The 20,124-nt window shown below is 39.7% G+C and overlaps 1 protein-coding gene across 1 annotated transcript; it reads right to left on the reverse strand.

Annotated features, from left to right (window-relative positions):
• Positions 1-12,491: 12,491 nt before the first annotated feature.
• Positions 12,492-16,104, reverse strand: LOC142941916 (uncharacterized). Its single transcript, XM_076084041.1, has 6 exons — positions 16,095-16,104; positions 15,834-16,010; positions 15,510-15,681; positions 13,927-14,039; positions 13,594-13,768; positions 12,492-12,964 (listed from the first exon to the last, which is right to left on the reverse strand). The coding sequence occupies exons 1-6, from the start codon at positions 16,102-16,104 to the stop codon at positions 12,871-12,873; spliced, it is 741 nt and encodes a 246-aa protein (XP_075940156.1). The 3' UTR covers positions 12,492-12,870.
• Positions 16,105-20,124: the final 4,020 nt, after the last annotated feature.

Raw genomic sequence — 20,124 nt, forward strand, 5'->3', positions numbered from 1 at the left:
AAACACATTCATTAAGTGAAATCACTTTGGTGTTCCCATCATCATCATCATCAGGTCAAAATTATAATTTAAAGGCCAAAACTAATGACATTCCTATCAGCCTCAGCTGTACGCCATGTTCAGTGAATATTAGCCAATGTTAGCATGTGACCAAACATGCTAACCTTAGACGATGCACTTTGTAAACGTTATACCTGTTTAATAATCAGCATGTTACTTTTGACATTGTGTTAGAGTTCAGTTCAATCCAACACTGTTCCTACAGCCTCACATTCAGTAGAACACAATATGAATCATTGCATTAAACACACAAATTATTTATACTCAGTCAGAACTTACTTATAAATCACATCCCCTGTTACATTCACGCTGAGCCCAGTTAAAGTTTGGACCTCAATATCTACTGGTGTTAGGCAGATCTTTCCTGGGGTCGCTGTGCGAAGACTGGCGAGAATTTCCCAGTCCCCAGTTCCACTGGGGTCATCTCTGTCAAACCAGTCTGTCCAGCACGCTGCATGGAGCAATAAAAGAGAGATGATGACTGGTGGGAAACTGCAGCGCAAAAGCAACATTCTGGAAGAACGATTATGCACAAAAACGATGAACAGAAGGGTAAATAATCTTTCCATTAGTAGCTTTACTCTGCACATGAATGTGCTCACACACTACCTTGTACCCCACAGAAAGAAAGAGGGCAGCTGAAACGAACGCGATAATCATTACAGATATTCCCTGATTGGTCTCTGTTTCTGCAGACGAATCCTCTAGTTGTGTCACTTCTGTAAAAAGAAACACACTGGCATTAATAAAAATATTCCTGGTCCCCAGAAGATGAATCCTCCCAACTTTGGTGATCCCCTGACCACCTTCCATCAGCGCAACCAGAAAGTTGACATTTGTGGTGTTGAGTGTAATGTTTTGATAGCTATTGGATGGATAACAATTACATTTGGTAAACACATTCACCAAGTGAAATCACTTTGGTGATCCCATCATCACCATCACCATCATCATCATCAGGTCAACATTTTAATATAAAGGCCAAAACTTATGACATTCCTATCAGCCTCATCTGTACGACATGTTCAGTGAATATTAGCCAATGTTAGCATGTGACCAAACGTGCTAAACTAAGATGATGCACATTGTAAACATTATACCTGCTTAATAATCAGCATGTTAGTTTTGACATTGTGTTAGAGTTTAGTTCAATCCACCACTGTTCCTACAGCCTCTCAGAACCAAATTTCTTGTTTTATTAGTGTGGTATAACACACTATGAATATATCTTTTTAAATTTAAACATACTCAATATCCAACGTATTCTTCTATTGTGACCGCTCAATGACTAAATGTCACTCTCTTAATAAGAATAAGAAATATTTATATTGTACCACCGCACAAATAGATACATTGTTTTACTACGTATGCTGACGTTTCCTGATGCTCATTGGTTAGCAAGTACATGGCTGATCAATAGAACAGAATATAATGTGTAAATATTAGTGCTGGGCAAGTTAACTCGTTATTATTGCGTTAACGCATTCATTAATTTTATAGCTCGTTAACGCATTTTTTTATTTTGAAAGTCCGTGGAGGAAGTCTTCAGCAGACTATGTTGATGCAGCTTGTGAGAGACGTTTAGATAAACAAAAGCAAGACAAGTGGTGTTACAACTTGCACCAGCTGTTGCTCTGCCTGGAGACTACTGGACATCGCTGCGTAAAGTCAGCAGACACTTACATTTTAGTGCACCTATATGCTGAAATTCACGGTAAACTCATTCAAACGGGACAGGTCGGGAGCGAGCGAAGGACTTTGAAAGTTAGCGGAAATATTAGCGTGAGACAACATCCGGTTTCTTCAGACGAACATCCGGTTTTCAGAATAAGATGCCAACAAAGTATGAATTATATTCATATTAAGTATAAAACATGCTACCTGCATCTCGTGAACCAAATGTTATTGCCCTTTTGTTCATATAGCAGTACTTTTAAAATAAAATTGCGCAATACACTACTGTTGAATTCATTATTGAACTTTGTCATAACAATGCGATTAATCGCGATTAATCGCAAAAAATCCATGCGATTAATCGCGATTAAATATTTTAATCGTTGCACAGCACTAGTAAATATGTTTGGTCTCACAAACACATCATGTAGCAACATTAATGCATCACATTCAGTAGAACACAATATGAATCATTGTATTAAACACATTGAAATTAGTTATACTCGGTCAGAACTTACTTATAAATCACATCCCCTGTTTGAGACACGGTGAGCCCAGTTAGAGTTTGGACCTCAATATCTATTGGGTTTGGGCAGATCTTTCCTGGGTTCGCTCTGTGAACACTGGCGAGAGTTTCCCAGTCCCCACTTCCACTGGGGTCATCTCTGTCAAACCACTCTGTCCAGCATTCTGGACCAAGGTTTTGGAATTTAGACAAATTACCATCAAGACATTTGACATCTTTCAATAATTGCACATGTTGTGATCGGTCAAAAGTAAAAAATAGATACCCAGACAGATGAAATTAATTTAAAAAACAAAAATGTGGAATCTCCTTATGAATATTGGTGGTATAGTAGCAAGGCCACGGAGAATGGAGTTATACAAAAAACAACAACAATGAATGACCTTTCTATACCAGGTGAACCAATGAATGGTTTGGTCTGTACTTTAAATATCAGGATTGCCACTGAAAATATTCTCTTACCTTGGGGCATATGATGCATGACTTCAAAAGACTGGTTCTCTACCATTCCTGTTAAAGGTAATTTCGGAAAAATAGAGTTTCTGTGACTGTGTATATTGCTGATTGTAGAGTAGTCAAAATTTCTCCATTTGATTTTGACCATTGCAGTTATTGAGATGATTCCCAGACAGATGAAATAAACATAAAAAACAAAAATGTGGAATCTCCTTATGAATATTGGTGGGATGATGGCAAAGCCAGGGAGAATGGAGTTATACAAAAATAAAACAATGAATGACCTTTCTATGCCAGGTGAACCAATGAATGGTTTGGTCTGTACTTTAAATATCAGGATTGCCACTGAAAATAATCTCTTACCTTGGGGCATATGATGCATGACTTCAAAAGACTGGTTCTCTACCATTCCTGTTAAAGGTAATTTCGGAAAAATAGAGTTTACTGTGACTGTGTATATTGCTGATTGTAGAGTAGTCAAAATTTCTCCATTTGATTTTGACCATTGCAGTTATTGAGATGATTCCCAGACAGATGAAATAAACATAAAAAACAAAAATGTGGAATCTCCTTATGAATATTGGTGGGATGATGGCAAAGCCAGGGAGAATGGAGTTATACAAAAATAAAACAATGAATGACCTTTCTATACCAGGTGAACCAATGAATGGTTTGGTCTGTACTTTAAATATCAGGATTGCCACTGAAAATAATCTCTTACCTTGGGGCATATGATGCATGACTTCAAAAGACTGGTTCTCTACCATTCCTGTTAAAGGTAATTTCGGAAAAATAGAGTTTACTGTGACTGTGTATTTTTCTGGTTATAGAGTAGTCAAAATTTGTACATTTGATCTTGACCATTGCAGTTATTAAGATAATTATACTGAAGAAGAATGCGGCCAAAATAGAGTTTACTGTGACTGTGTATATTGCTGATGAAAGAGTAGTCAAAATGTGTACATTTGATTTTGACCATTGCAGTTATTGAGATGATTCTACCGAAGAAGAATCTAGCCAAAATGGCAACACTTAACTATAAAAGACAACAAGAGGGTTACAAACACAGAATATGGCATACTGCAATCTCTTACCTTCGGTCACTGGAGTCAAGAGGTCAGGAGTCTGCTGTTCTTCCATTGTTGCGAAATCTAATTTAGGAAAAATAGAGTTTACTGAGACTGTGTAGTGTTCTGATTATATAGTCAAAATGTGTACATTTGATGTTGACCATTGCAGTTATTGAAATGATTCTACCGAAGAAGAATGCGGACAAAATGGCAACACTTAACTATAAAAGACAACAAGAGGGTTACAATCACAGAATATGGCATACTGCGATCTCTTACCTTCGGTCACTGGAATGAAGGGGCCAAGAGTCGGCAGCTGGTTGCTTGCTGCTAAAGCTAATTTAGGAAAAATAGAGTTTACTGTGACTGTGTATATTTCTGATTATAGAGTAGTCAAAATTTGTATATTTAATCTTGACCATTGCAGTTATTAAGATGAGCCTACCGAAGAAGAATCCGGCCAAAATGGCAACACTTAACTAAAGAAGAAAACAAGAGGGTTACAATCACAGAATATGGCATACTCTATACAGAACATGTAAATCTGCATTGACAAAAAAGAAAAACAGAACACATTACCAAGTTGATCATGATTGGACCTTAAAACCTGGAAGGAAAGTTGTTTGCATTTAGAAATATGAATACAATTGTGCTTTATCAAAATAAGAGGTGGATGAAATAGTATGAATATTCATTGACATTTACAATGTTTCACATTTTTACTCTCTATATTTAACATCTCAATTTTAAATACATTTTCATTTAAACATAAAGTCACAATTTAAAAAGACACTTTATGAAGACATACATTGTTAAATAAGAGTATCTGTGAAATTACAATACAATCTAAAACTTAAGTTCAGAAGAGACACTACGTTACCTTTCTCTGCAGAAACAAGAGTCTTCACCACAGTACCTCTCAGCTGAACAGCTTGGTTTTATAGAACCTCAATGTGGGTTAACAAGCCTCTCCTGTTTCTCCTGTTTCTTCTGTTTCTCCTGTTTCTCCTGTCTCTCCTGTTCCTCCAATCAGACATGGTATTGGAAGCTATTTAAATTCTGTGACTGGTAAACCCTCACGCTCATTACGTGCTGCAGACCTCACCCACAGAAAGCATTACAAAATGCCCCATTCAAAAAAATTGAGCAAGATTGTGGTAGTGGGCATGGTCTGTGCTCAGGGGAGAGATGTATGGGAGTGGTTCAGGGGAACAGTGCCAGGGTGAGTTTAATTGGTTGGCACAGCTGTAAATTGTTGCTAATTATCCTTCGTCCTGTTAATCAGCAGTAGGCTGGAGCTCTGGTGGCTGTGACACACAACGAAGGACATAGAGACAGTAACAACAGGCCGTCAGAGTCTGACTGTATTGTGGACGCTGGGCTGCGTGCGTTCCGAGGAGCCGGGCAGCATGAGAGAGCGCACGGCAGTTTGCATTGTTTTTGTTGAGACTGAATAAAGTAAATTAATTAGAATGGGAATAGAGAGAGAGAAATAAAGAAAAATGTCATGAAATAAAGAAACATTTATTTTTAATTATTCAACTCTGTAATCCCAGGTTTCAAAGAGTTTAATGACCCCTCAAGGACCTCTATAGAAATACTTCATTATTGTATTACAGTCATAATGTTGTGTTATTGTTGTGTTCATTTTCATATTGATATTATTGTGTACTTTTGTGTTTTGATGCATTGGCCACATTGTTTTTACAAACTGTGATGACAATAAATTAACTTTGAATTGAATTGAATTGAACTGAACTGAATTCAATTGAGAGAGAGAGAGAGAGAGAGAGAGAGAGAGAGAGAGAGAGAGAGAGAGAGAGAGAGAGAGAGAGAGAGAGAGAGAGAGAGAGATGAATATCCTATTTCAAAATTCTCTGATTGCAGGATTTCAACTTTGTTACGGTATAAATAGCTGAGAAGCTCAATAGAACATAGAATATGTGTTGGGAGGTGCACGAGATCATATCCACAAACTGGTAAAACATGTTGTACAGGCCCACATGAACAAAAGCTTTTGTTAAGTGCTTGCATTCATGTGTGTGTGTGTGTGTGTGTGTGTGTGTGTGTGTGTGTGTGTGTGTGTGCATGTGTAAAGGTCTCATCCTACAGGACAGGAAATGCATATAAAAAGTACAAAGGGGCTCCATTGACTCTCAAGGCATTATTGTATTTCTCCTCTCTCACATCACACGCACTGAAACACACCCACTTGCACCAACTTGCATTTTCGTTTTTTAATAAAAATCAAGCACACATGAGTCTATCTTTCTCTTTTGGATACTCAGCTCCTTTACAATGAAACACAGACAGATACACATATCATCTTTTCTAAAGAGAATTAATTACACGACACGAAACTAAGCCATCTTACAACGGATAGATGAGACGTGGCTGCTGCTTGACTGACAGAGTAAATGCTGTTCAAAAACCCAGCGTCGCATCATAGTCTATTTAAAAGCATAAGAATTGTGCTTTTTTGTTCAGCAACAGGTAGCAGGCTGCCAGGTTCGCTGTCCGTGGTCCTGATCAGGCGGTTCAGTGTCTTGTTTGGTCGCAGTAGCAGGACCATGGACAGAGACCCGCCAATTTTTAGACTGGTTTCAGCCGCTCCTGCCTCCAGAACACAGGCAAAATCAGGCATGATTTACCACTGATCTTACGGTGACATGGATCACCTCTTATCCCGCAAGTGCTAAACAAATAAACTTGCCTTGCATGATTATTTTCCCTTCGTGTCAGTGATGCCGGATGCCTTGCAGGGTTTCAGCATATGTAATATATTTGGTATGGCGACGTACAGTCAACTAATGACTCCGAATCTAATCTGATACTGTTTGACTTCATCAAATTACCGTGATATCAATTACCCAAATTCCCCCCGAGGTGCAACAAATATCGTATTATTTTTTCCCGACATCGGTTCTCCCAGGAATGTACTCCTTGTTTGCCGGAATGGAAAGTTTTGTGTAAAATGCTACCGTGCAGGGACTTTTGTCCTCCCCCATGGATGACTGAATAGACGCCCGGCGAAATCGCTCATCGGGATGCAGTACGAAGACAAGCACATCCCGTTACCATAGCGGAAGCGGACGCAGCCTGACTCTTAACCCTATACTGTTCATATTTAATGCCTTCACAGTATGGTCCGGGTCAATTTTGACCCAGACCAAGAATTCCCTCATAGTGAGTATCTATACCAAATTTTAAACTACAGATATATTTAGAATGTATGTCTCATGAAAACATGTATGATTAATCCTTAATACATGTTTCATAGAGCAGGGAGAGTGCATTTTTTAAGTTTTACAACATTCATTTTTGGAGAAAAACATCTACTATCACACATTATCATGTCCTGTTTTACATAAGACATAAAAACATAAAAGCCATAATGATTTAAATATATTTTATTGAATTTGAAAATGGCAGGAACATTCTGGAACAGTTGGAATTGATAATATAACCATGTTTAATCATTGCAACCATTAAACGCTGTCCTCACTGCTATATCATAAGAAATCATAACTATCAATATGAATTCAACATTTACCACTGACAACACAAAACATTACATAATAAAATGCTTATTATAAACTAGTCTATGCATTCAAAGCAGTGGTAGGAAACTTGTATGGAACTTGCACGTGTTTCATTTTTGTGTATTAATCAGGAGGCCGTGATTTGGTGGGAACACAGATGAATAGCAGAGACTAATCAATGTTGAGGCTAATGAACAACATACTCTCAGTATGAGCTATTATTTTCTGTAAGTACATTTGGCTCCCAACGTGCCTCAGCCAATCCCCACTGAGAACCGGGACTATTAGATTGATCGATGCCAATAATGGTATAAATAAGACAAATCACGGGGATTCCCGTTGGTTAGCAGTTGAGTGGGATTAAGGATGTAAAGTAGCCTACTGCCCGGCATATCGATTGGCCCTTGTGACAGATTAGAGGGATTGATCTGCACTCCGGGTGTAATGTTGACATGTATACATTTACTGCAGAGGACATGTTGGGGTGTCAGCAGTTTAAAAGGCCGTGAAGATACAAGACTCCGTGATCAACGAGTCTGGTAGAAGCGGCGTGTCGCCAGACATCGTTACAGATGATACCGTATTATAAACAAACAGATTCTTACCAAATCTTAAAACGTGTGGCATCCCGCGAGAGTGACCAAGAAACAGCAGCAGAAGCGGGATCAGCCTGAGGTTGGACCTGAAAACGAGACTGCTTATCATCAAATGATGGGAGGTAATCTATCTTCATGTTGTTTTTAAAAAATGCACAGTGGTTTAATCCCCCCGGTGCGCGGGTTTGATTCTCCCGTAATTATTTTACGTTCGTTGGGCAAGGCAGAGTGACGGTGGCCCTGGATGCGCAACATCACGGCATGGTCACTCGCGCTTTCCCTAAATCCATTAGCAGTCCCGGCATGATTCCTTCCCCTTCTCCTTCTCCTCCTTCACTGCGCCAAGAAGCAACAATCCTTCGGGTCGAGGGACGGTGGGACATCCATGTCGAGGGGTACGGATCCAGTGGGGAGGGGGGAGCCCAAGCATGGGCTGTAGGTAAGGTACTGGAGAGGGTTGGAGAGGGGCTACAGAGCACAACGCACAGCAGCGATATACAGCCACGTATGAGGCGCGGGTTGCTTGCGCTCCCATTATACTGCACTGCACTGACGTCGAGCCAAGATGAGTGTTGTGAACGCGCACCAAGAGAGAGAGAGAGCGGGCGAGTGAGGGAGAGAGAATGGAGATGAATATACAGAAAGAAATGAGGGAGAGGGAGATGGATGGAGGGAAAGAGAGAGAGAGAAATAATAGGGCGGGAGAAGTGGGAAACGTTATCCCAGGCTGTAGTTTCTCTGTTAGCCCCAAAACGTCCCGTCAAGCTCCCATGCATTTTGAGACGTATGGTACATGTATTTCTTCAGATGTCACAAAGATATTCTAAAAGTATCAAATTGCTGTTAAACATGCCGATGTCTCGTACATTTATTAGACTGCAGAATAGTGATATTTTGTTCGTGATATTTTGTTACTTTTTTTGCCCATTCTATCTCTGGTGTTCAGAATAGTCATGATACTGTCAACAGCATTATTTATAAGAGAAATATAAGATCCTGAGATTTTCTAAAAAATAACCCCCAAAACATAATATCAACATAGATAAGTCCAAATAAAGAAATGTCCCCCTTTTTGTTGTTTGTGTTTGTTCTTGCCAGGAAAATTAATGCTTTCTGTTCTTTGTGGTTTCAGATCTTAGGAAAGAAATCATACATATTCACAGACACAGACCCACAACAACACACACACACACACACACACACACACACACACACACAAAAATCAATGAAACTAGGCTGATTGGATGGTGGACGGCTGGAGTTGTTATTACAAGGCATCCAGCAGAGTCTGGTTTGCAGGATAAGGACGTCCTTACAGGGCATTAGTCAGTGTGAACGATGAGGAAACGGCCCACTGTGTGTGTGTGTGTGTGTGTGTGTGTGTGTGTGTGTGTGTGTGTGTGTGTGTGTGTGTGTGAGTGTGTGTGTGTGTGTGTCTGTATAAGAGAGAGAGAGAGAGAGAGAGACTGAAAGATACCCCAGAGAGAACGTTTGGAAGAGAGGAATAGACAGAATGTGGACAGATGCATCTGTCTGCCTACATATTTTGGCCATCAAATAGAAATCTTGGCAATGATTGCAAAAAGTGACTTTTCCCATTGGACTTTTAGCTGCCAAGGATTTGCCTGCAGAGACAGAATGGAGAATAAGAGAAGATCACAAGACTTAACATTCTGATACAGGAAAGTCTCCTATAAAGTTTTCTTTCTGCAAAAATATCTCCATATTTGGTGTCCATAAAGAAGAGTAAGAAGAGGGCCTTTCCAAGCCAGACATGGAAGTGTAAACAAAGAGCGGACACGCACGGTTGATTTTCATACATCTGGGGCTTCATTAATGTGATCTCTTGGTGCCTATTAGTAACTAATTAGGGTTTGATCTAATACTAACCATTTCACAGACCACTGACAAAAGAGACATACAACCTGTTAATGTACACAATAACAGATCAACATGTTCTATAAAACTGTGTTGACACATGTGAATTGATGCATGAAAGCACCTGAAAAGGTCTTGTCGGGGATGAGTTACAGCAGGCACACATCCCTAACCTCCATCTCAGTAACGCAACCCACTCTGTTTCCACAAAGATCCAGGGATCAACTGTTGCAGGAGGGGGATGAAACGGCAGCAGTCGCCTCAAACATCCAGGATCAGAAACTCCAAACAGGGATAACACCCTCTCACCATTCAATGTTTTCAATCAAAGGATCAGCTACTGTGACTGGAAACAAAATGTCCCAGACAGCGATCACGCAGCAGTTGCCGGCAGACAAAAGCTGGCACGACTAATATGTCTTGTCAGAGTGACAATAGCCTGGTATTGTTCTCACCTTGTGGAAAGGTACAGGCATAATGCTTTTGTCTTGTTCACCTCTCAGGAGTCATGCTCTAATAGCTTTTCAGGCTCATATTTGTTTGCCAAGAGGGATTTAAAGTTTAAAGTTTCACTACCCACAGACTGTAGTGATGGAGGTTTTGGAGCTATTCATTTACAAATTAAGCAGCATGAATCAAATTTATATCATCATAAATGTGATAAATGTGTGTCTTTAAATTAAATGGCATTTGACGCGTGGATTTGAGAATTATCAAACTGCCTGGTTTGGGATTTATCCAAAATAACTCAAGGTACATGGACTGTGCCTTCTACAGCTCAAGTGTTTTCATGAGCTGCCAAGACATCAGTGGTACAAAAATGTATTGGACAGACACACGGAAATACTTAATTGTGTGACAAATCTGTCAGGCAATGGCTGTTTGGTGGTTGTAAAGAAATGTAAGAGATTAAGGACATGTGAGATGTGTTTAGTCACAATATATTCATATACTTTCAATCACAAATTATCTTTTGCTCATAAAACACAATTAAATTCATTGCATGAGCGATAGATGGCTTCATAGACTCTCAGTAAGGAATTCTAAACATCCCACTTACAATTATATGCAGACACCTGCTTTTTCTGGCTGACAAAATGGTAATTTTAACGTATTCAAGTCTCAAGTCTTCTGAATTACTTTCAGTCGTTTCTCTGCCATGTACAAATCCTTGGAGTGGTTTTAATAGACACATACTTGTTACAAAGGTCCTCAGCATCTACAGTAAGCCCTGTACAAAATCCACCCTGCAGTAAAATGTTGCCACCTAAGCCTCTGTAAAACTCAGGGAAAAATCTGGATGGAGACCAGCATCAGTGTGGAAACACAAAGAAGAGTTTGATCTCATTTATGCCCTCACTGTTCTGGAGGTGATAAAATGAGGCCGGTCTTGAGCTTGGCGAGGTCAGTCCTCTCCTCACCTCTCTTCTCTTCTCCTCTCACCCATCCCTCTCCCCTATTAATCACGACTGTACACATGCAAATGAGCTTAACCCTTCTTCCCGCGCAGCGCTCTACTTCCACTCTAGGACACCTTGCAATAGCAGGTATGAGAAGGATCTCTGTGCATATTTTACTCCTGCATTTCCAATGGACACCATTTGATCCAGCTTAGCGATGAATATATGCCAGATGGGGCTTTACCCTCTCTTGTTAAGGCTGTCACTCTTCCTTGTGTCACCTCATAACAATTAACACTTCCATAAACCATTTTCTCAAATGCTTAAATGTGAAAAAAATGGAATTGAAGGACTTATCCGTACCCCCTTGAGTCTAACATAATTTCACTGCATAGCAACTAAACTATGTGAAATGAGGTTGGTGTATAATATAGTGTAAATGCTGATGAAAAAAGAGGACTGAGAGGAAGAGAGAGAAGATAGTGAGAAAGAAGATAAAGTCGCCGACAGAGGGAAAGAAAGAGAAGTAGGTAGAGAATGAGTAAGAGAGAGAATGGGAAGAGAAAATGAGCTTGGTTCCCTGTGTGGCACATACTCCACTTAATCATCCCCTGCTCTATAAATAGGCCTTCACAGCCATGGAATATTGGTAGATTAATGGAACACCATAATGTGCTGAACTTCAACACTTTGGTTGTACTTCTGTTCAGATTTAGTTTTACTTCTCCACTTTTTTTGACAAAAAAAAAAAAAAAAAAAAAAGAGTGAAGAGGGAAGAGGGAAATTCCCCCAGATTCAGTTTACTCCTTCCCTCCTCTGTGTCTTTTCTTTTGCCTACTGAAACATGGTCTTACTGGAGGACAGACAAGCATACTTTAAGCGGAATTCCACTAAAGGGCACAAATATCGATGCAGTGCAAGTATTTGCGAAACACCCAAAGTACACAGGGTTTTAACACAGCAGATGGTGGAAATGTTTTCTCCCCTCATTTAATGACATTTAAAGTATTTACAGTCATAACTGTGCCTGTTAGTGCACGGGTGTGTTGATAAGAAATACAGATTCACTGCCATACTGTATGTTTTTCTTACATCTAACATCAGTGATGAACTGCTATCCAGCACCTCCTGCTGTCTGTATTTCATAACTGCTCCCACCATCTGTTCTAAACACACCAAATCATAAGTTGCTAATAAATTCCTAATAACACAGGCAGAGTTGTTAAACAAAACTTAATGACAAAATGGATTTGCTGTTGATTAGCAGTTTTATTGCTTTTTACTGTTGATTGATTTCTTACAATACAAGACAATGATTTCATAATCACTAGAAATAAAAGAGAATAGACTGATAAAGCACATAATGGGCCTTTTTCCACAAAACGTTCTGGAATGGTAAAAGCAGAAGCATAATAGAATGAACTATGGCTGGGATCCATAGGGTCCTGGTATAGAACAGATCCATCATTGATTCATCTTTACTTTTCCTACAAGTCAAAAGTCAAAATGTCTGCTGTAAAAAAGGCCTATTATACATGTACTTCCTCCACCTGGAAAAATAAGAGATAAAATATAACATGAAAGAAAAATCTGACAAAAATTCAAGTGATCAAAATTTGAACGTTGTCTCTTCTTATCCATCGCAGTGTTTGGAGTCAGGGCTTTTTTCTAGCATGGGCACCCAAACCGGACTTTGTAGTCACGGCACCGGCGAGTTCTCTGGTCCCGTTTGCGGCAAGCAAATCCCTGGGTTGGATTGGAGCTGAAATATGATTCCAAACATTAGGTCAATATAATATTTAAAGAAAGGAAACCATATTGAAATTAAACAAGAACTTAATTTTAGTGGTGTACAATATTGAAACATACAGTACATTATTGTTTATCTTTAATACAAACATGATGTAGCTTATGAAAGTACTGTACACAAATGTTAAAATTGTAATCATCTTTCCTCTTTTTTTCTTGATGCCAGGTGTAGGTTCTTTTAAAATAAAAAAATATCTTAGATAGCCAACTACATTTAAATAAAGTAATCATGAATAAGGAAGACCAATACATTGGGTTATGAGTGTTTCTTACTCTCCAGACCACAAATAATGTTATCTCAAACAAAGCTGTTAGCACAAGAATAAAGTAAGGCTCAGCTAAAACCTTTAGACATTATGTGCCTATGAGCCAGTTTCCTCGTGGAGCTCATTAAAATGTCATCTTATCTAATGTAAATGTGCATCTACAACGTTTCTATTCACTGTCCAAGCAGCAGCTCCAGGCAGTACATCATGATGATTTGGATACTTTGGGAAAGAAGTTTTAATTTTGAGAAGTATAGATTTATTATTTGGTGGTTGGTAGCAACATTTTAAAGTATTTCCCTGTGAGGCCACTTACATATAGATGACATCCCCTGTTAAGGTGGCTGGGGTATTTGTGTCAGTGGTAACAGCCTCAATGTGCAGAGGATTGTCACAAATTTGTCCTGGGTATTGTCTCCTCAGGTAAACCAAACGCTCCCAGTCCCCTGTTCCACTGGGATTATCTCGGTCATACCAATTGGTCCAGCACACTGCATGGAGCAAATAAAGAGAGATGATGACTGGTGGGAAACTGCAGGGCAAAAGCAACATTCTAAATGGCCGCATATACTCAAAAATGATAAAGAGAAGGGGAAATCCTCTTTCCATTAGTAGCTTTACACTGCACATGAATGTGCTCACACAGTACCTTTTCCACCACAGTAAGGGGAACGGCAGCTGAAACGAACGCGATAATCATTACAGTGGCGCCTCCCCCTTTGGTCTCCGTTTCTGCAGATGAATCCTGTAGTTGTGTCACTTCTGAAAAAAGGAAACACAGTGGAAAGTAATAAAAACATTCCTGGTCCCAAGAGGATGAATCCTCCCAACTTTGGTGATCCCCTGACCACCTTCCATCAGCGCAACCAGAAAGTTGATATTTGTGGTGTTTTGATAGCTATTGGATGGATAATAATTACATTTGTTAAACACATTCATGAAGTGAAATCACTTTGGTGTTCCCATCATCATCATCATCAGGTCAACATTTTTATTTAACGGCGAAAACTAATTACATTCCTATCAGCCTCAGCTGTACGTCGTGTTCAGTGAGATTTAGCAAATGTTAGCATGCGAACAAACATGCTAAACTAAGATGATGCACTTTGTAAACGTTATACCTGCTTAATAATCAGCATGTTACTTTTGACATTGTGTTAGCGTTCAGTTCAATCCTCCACTGTTCATACAGCTTCACATTGCCTAATTTCTTGTTTTATTAGTGTGGTATAACACACAATGAATATATCTTTTTAAATTTAAACATATTCAATACCCAACGTATTATTCTATTGTGACTGCTCAATGAGTAAATGTCACTCTCTTAATATAAGAAATATTTATATTGTACCACCGCACAAATAGATAAATTGTTTTTCTACGTATGCTGCCATTTCCTGATGCTCATTGGTTAGCAAGTACATGGCTGATCAATAGAACAGAATATAATGTGTAAATATGTTTGGTCTCACAAACACATCTTGTAGCAACATTAATGCATCACATTCAGTAAAACACAATGTGACAAAGTGGGTGAGAACACATCATTTGTCCCCATATTACACTTATCTATAAATCTAAACCATGCTTGTCAATTGTTTGTGTACCATACCCACCATGTGTTCCAGAGGTTAAAGGGGGAGGCACCCAACCATTTACTCTATTTATACACTGGATGATGTCATCAGTGATGTCATTGGGTCAAACCAAGTATGGGGGGTGTAGAGTATGTACATGTAGATTTGTAGGTTAGTTGTGATCTGTTTGACATTGTTGTGAGTGTATACCAAATTGTAAACCATATCAAATTGTTGGCTACCTAAAGGGGTGCTGTAAGGTATAGCTTTTGTCTGGTAACTATTGGAGTCAGTAATTGGTGTCACCTGCACTCATGGTAGGATCTAGATCCTGCTGATAGAAGGCTCTATATAAGGAGATGACTTTGACTGAACAGCGGAGAAAGGAAGATAGCTGTGTGCACATGTTACTTTATGATGAGTTGAGTTTTATTCAGTTAAGCTAAGTCAAATGTTTGTTTTGTTTGTATATATATGTTTGGTTACATGTGTAGTAGGGCACTTTTGTAAATAAAACACCTTTTTGTTATCGGAACAAAGTCTCTCGTGTCTGCCTCCTACCACTTCAGAAGCCACTCCGGTCAGGCATCACCACACACAATATGAATAATTGCATTAAACACATTGAAATTATTTATACTCGGTCAGAACTTACCTATGAATCACATCCCCTGCTGCAGCTACACTGAACCCAGTTAAAGTTTGGGCCTCAATATCTACTGGTGTTAGGCAGATCTTTCCTGGGTTCGCTCTGCGAAGACTGCGGAGAGTTTCCCAGTCCCCAGTTCCACTGGGGTTATCTCTGTCAAACCAGTCTGTCCAGCACACTGCACGGAGCAATAAAAGAGAGATGATGACTGGTGGGAAACTGCAGCGCAAAAGCAACATTCTAAAAAAACGCTTATGCACAAGAAATGATGAAGAAAAGGGTAAATCATCTTTCCATTAGTAGCTTTACACTGCACATGAATCTGCTCACACAGTACCTTGTACACCACAGAAAGCGGGATGGCAGCTGAAACGAACGCGATAATCACTACAGCGGAGGCGGCGGTGGCGGCAGCGGCAGTGGCGGCGGCGGCGGCGGCGGCAGCGGCAGCGGCGCCTCCTCCTTTGGTCTCTGTTTCTGCAGACGAATCCTCTAGTTGTGTCACTTCTGAAAAAAAGAAACACAGTGGCACTTAATAAAAACATTCCTGGTCCCCAGAGGATGAATCCTCCCAACTTTGGTGATCCTGACCACCTCCCATCAGCGCAACCAGAAAGTTGACATTCGTGGTGTTGAGTGTAAACACATTGAAATTATTTATACTCGGTCAGAACTTACCTATAAATCACATCCCCTGTTTGAGCCACAGTGAGCCCAGTTAGAGTTTGGACCTCAATACCTCCTGGGTTTGGGCAGATTTTTCCTGGGTTCGCTCTGCGAAGACTGCGGAGAGTTTCCCAGTCCCCAGTTCCACTGGGGTTATCTCTGTCAAACCACTGTGTCCAGCATGCTGGACCAAGGTTTTGGAATTTAGACAAATTACCAACAAGACATTTGACATCTTTCAATAATTGTATATGTTGTGATCGGTCAAAAGTAAAAGATATATACCCAGACAGATTAAATAAATATAAAAAACAAAAATGTGGAATCTCCTTATGAATATTGGTGGGATAGTAGCAAGGCCACGGAGAATGGAGTTACAAAAAAAAGAAAACAATGAATGACCTTTCTATACCAGGTGAACCAATGAATGGTTTTGTCTGTACTTTAAATATCAGGATTGCCACTGAAAATAATCTCTTACCTTGGGTCACTGGAGTCAAGTCAACTTGAAAAATAAAGTTTACTGTGACTGTGTATATTGCTGATTATAGAGTAGTCAAAATGTGTACATTTGATTTTGACCATTGCAGTTATTGAGATGATTCTACCGAAGAAGAATCTAGCCAAAATGGCAACACTTAACTATAGAAGACAGCAAGAGGGTAACAAACACAGAATATGGCATACTGCAATCTCTTACCTTCAGTCACTGGAGTCAAGAGGTTAGGAGTCTGCTGTTCTTCCACTGTTGCAAAATCTAATTTAGGAAAAATAGAGTTTACTGTGACTGTGTATATTGCTGATGAAAGAGTAGTCAAAATGTGTACATTTGATTTTGACCATTGCAGTTATTGAGATGATTCTACCGAAGAAGAATCTAGCCAAAATGGCAACACTTAACTATAAAAGACAACAAGAGGGTTACAAACACAGAATATGGCATACTGCAATCTCTTACCTTCGGTCACTGGAGTCAAGAGGTTAGGAGTCTGCTGTTCCACTGTTGCAAAATCTAATTTAGGAAAAATAGAGTTTACTGTGACTGTGTATATTGCTGATGATAGAGTAGTCAAAATGTGTACATTTGATTTTGACCATTGCAGTTATTGAGATGATTCTACCGAAGAAGAATCTAGCCAAAATGGCAACACTTAACTATAAAAGACAACAAGAGGGTTACAATCACAGAATATGGCATACTGCAATCTCTTACCTTCAGTCACTGGAATCGAAGGGACAGTAGTCTGGTGCTGGTTGCTTGCTACTAAAGGTAATTTAGGAAAAATAGAGTTTACTGTGACTGTGTATTTTTCTGATTATAGAGTAGTCAAAATTTGTACATTTAATCTTGACCATTGAAGTTATTAAAATGAGCCTACCGAAGAAGAATCCGGCCAAAATGGCAACACTTAACTTTGAAAGAAGACAAGAGGGTTACAATCACAGAATATGGCATACTCTATACAGAACATGTAAATCTGCATTGACAAAAAAGAAAAACAGAATACATTACCAAGTTGATCATGATTGTATAGATACTGGGCCTTCAAACCTGGAAGGAAAGAGTTGTTTGCATTTAGAAATATGAATACAATTGTGCATTATCAAAATAAGAGGTGGAATAAAATGAATATTCAATTTTTTCTCTTTATATTTAAGATCTCAATTTTAAATACATTTTAATTTAAACATAAAGTTACAATTTTAAAAAATGACACTTTATAAAGACATACATTGTTAAATAAGAATATCTGTGAAATTACAATACAATCTAAAACTTAAGTTCAGAAGAAACACTACGTTACCTTTCTCTGCAGAAACAAGAGTCTTCACCACAGTACCTCTCAGCTGAACAGCTTGGTTTTATAGAACCTCAATGTGGGTTAACAAGCCTCTCCTGTTCCTCCTGTTTCTTCTGTTTCTCCTGTCTCTCCTGTTTCTTCTGTTTCTGCTGTTTCTCCTGTTTCTTCTGTTTCTCCTGTTTCTCCTGTTCCTCCAATCAGACATGGTTTTGGAAGATATGTAAATACTGTGACTGGTAAACCCTCACGCTCACTGGAATTACGTGCTGCAGACCTCACCCACAGAAAGCATTACAAAATGCCCCATTCAAAAAAACTGAGCAAGATTGTGGTAGTGGGCATGGTCTGTGCTCAGGGGAGAGATGTATGGGAGTGGTTCAGGGGAACAGTGCCAGGGTGAGTTTAATTGGTTGGCACAGCTGTAAATTGTTGCTAATTATCCTTCGTCCTGTTAATCAGCAGTAGGCTGGAGCTCTGGTGGCTGTGAAACACAACGAAGGACATAGAGACAGTAACAACAGGCCGTCAGAGTCTGACTGTATTGTGGACGCTGGGCTGCGTGCGCTCCGAGGAGCCGGGCAGCATGAGAGAGCGCACGGCAGTTTGCATTGTTTTTGTTGAGACTGAATAAAGTAAATTAATGACAAAACAATGTTTGGATATAAGGTGTGTAACTCCACCATTCTTCTCTGGTCACACCTCTATAGAAATACATCATTATTATATTACTATCGTAATGTTGTGTTATTGTTGTGTTCATTTTCATATTGATACTATCGTGTGCTTTTGTGTTTTGATGCATTGGCCACATTGTTTTTACAAACTGTAATGCCAATAGAGTCACTTTGAATTGATTTGAATTGAATGGAATTGAGAGAGAGAGAGAGAGAGAGAGAGAGAGATGGATTGATGGGTAGATGAAGATCCTATTTAAAAATTCTCTGATTGCAGCATTTCCACTTTGTTACTGTATAAAGAGCTGAGAAGCTCAATAGAACATAGAATATGTGTTGGGAGGTGCACGAGATCATATCCACAAACTGGTAAAACATGCTGTACAGGCCCACATGAACAAAAGCTTTTGTTAAGTGCTTGTATTTATGTGTGTGTGTGTGTGTGTGTGTGTGTGTGTGTGTGTGTGTGTGTGTGTGTGTGTGTGTGTGGCCCACCAACAAGCCAAAGAATGCAGTGTTGTCTTGTTTTTTTACCCTGAAAAAACATCAACTTTGTGTTAGTTTATCTGTCTCTCCCTGTTTCTTTCTGTCTGGTTTGTCCCCCTTGTGGGAAATATAAGTGTCTCCTTCTCTCACTTACGATTCTTGGGCTTGTCACTAATTGTGATGTGCCACAGGTGTGTCAGAATACATGTTTCTGTTGCCGGCCCAGTAGTTTTTCAAAACATAGTTACATACTGTAACTCTTGATTTTATGAGTGTGGGCTCACTATTCGGTTCATCTCTGCACGCACGCGCAGTTGTTACGATTTTTTGTGGCTTGTGCCCTGCATGGGTCCCCTCACGCGTCTGCACAGCCGTGCGACCAACATAGTTCTGCTCCCGATTTAAACCAGCATTCCTTTAGCTGCCATAGGTGGTGCCAGAGGGGCCCACAGCTAAGAGGGCTACTCCTATACTCATAGAATCTGATGTTTCTCCGCCAGCAGCTGCACCAGGGTGGGGAACCATGATGCGCTTGTGCGTTCTGGTGCCAGTAGAATGATCATTAAATTATTTGCTAACAGTTGATGAATCAGAGGAGCTGGGGGGCCATGGTCTGTGAAAGACGACATCTACCTCTAGTGGAGAATGGTCTTGTGTGTTCATGGAGAACCATTGTCGTAAGGTGAACAGATCCACCTTTGCCTTCCCAAACCTGTCCAGCAACATTTGAATAAGTAAGGGGGGGTGGTATGGCACCTGCGGAGGAAGATGGAAGATGGGTTTTTTCCAGTATGCAAGGTCTGACTGCAGAAGGCATCTATTGTGCTGAACTGGATCAAGGCAGAGGCCACCAAACCACCTCTGGTTTTTATTGTGCAGAGGGGTCAAATGGGGACCACCACATGGATCGCTGGCATCGTACCTAGCAGACGCACCACTGTCACCACTCTATGGGGCGCAATTTGTAACAACAGAAAGTTTAGAGAAAGTTTG

The sequence above is a fragment of the Anarhichas minor genome, unplaced genomic scaffold (genome assembly GCF_050575085.1).
Source record: "Anarhichas minor isolate MPS153535 unplaced genomic scaffold, ASM5057508v1 ptg000136l, whole genome shotgun sequence".
In the NCBI taxonomy this organism is placed as follows: Eukaryota; Metazoa; Chordata; class Actinopteri; order Perciformes; family Anarhichadidae; genus Anarhichas; species Anarhichas minor.

Excerpts from the sequence above, each read along its gene's own strand:
- LOC142941916 (XM_076084041.1), bottom strand. Across the intron at positions 13,769-13,926 it reads CCCTTACTGTGGTGGAAAAG|TGTGCTGGACCAATTGGTAT; the intron begins GTACTGTGTGAG and ends TGCTCCATGCAG. Across the intron at positions 12,965-13,593 it reads ACAGGGGATGTCATCTATAT|CTCCAATCCAACCCAGGGAT; the intron begins GTAAGTGGCCTC and ends ATCATATTTCAG.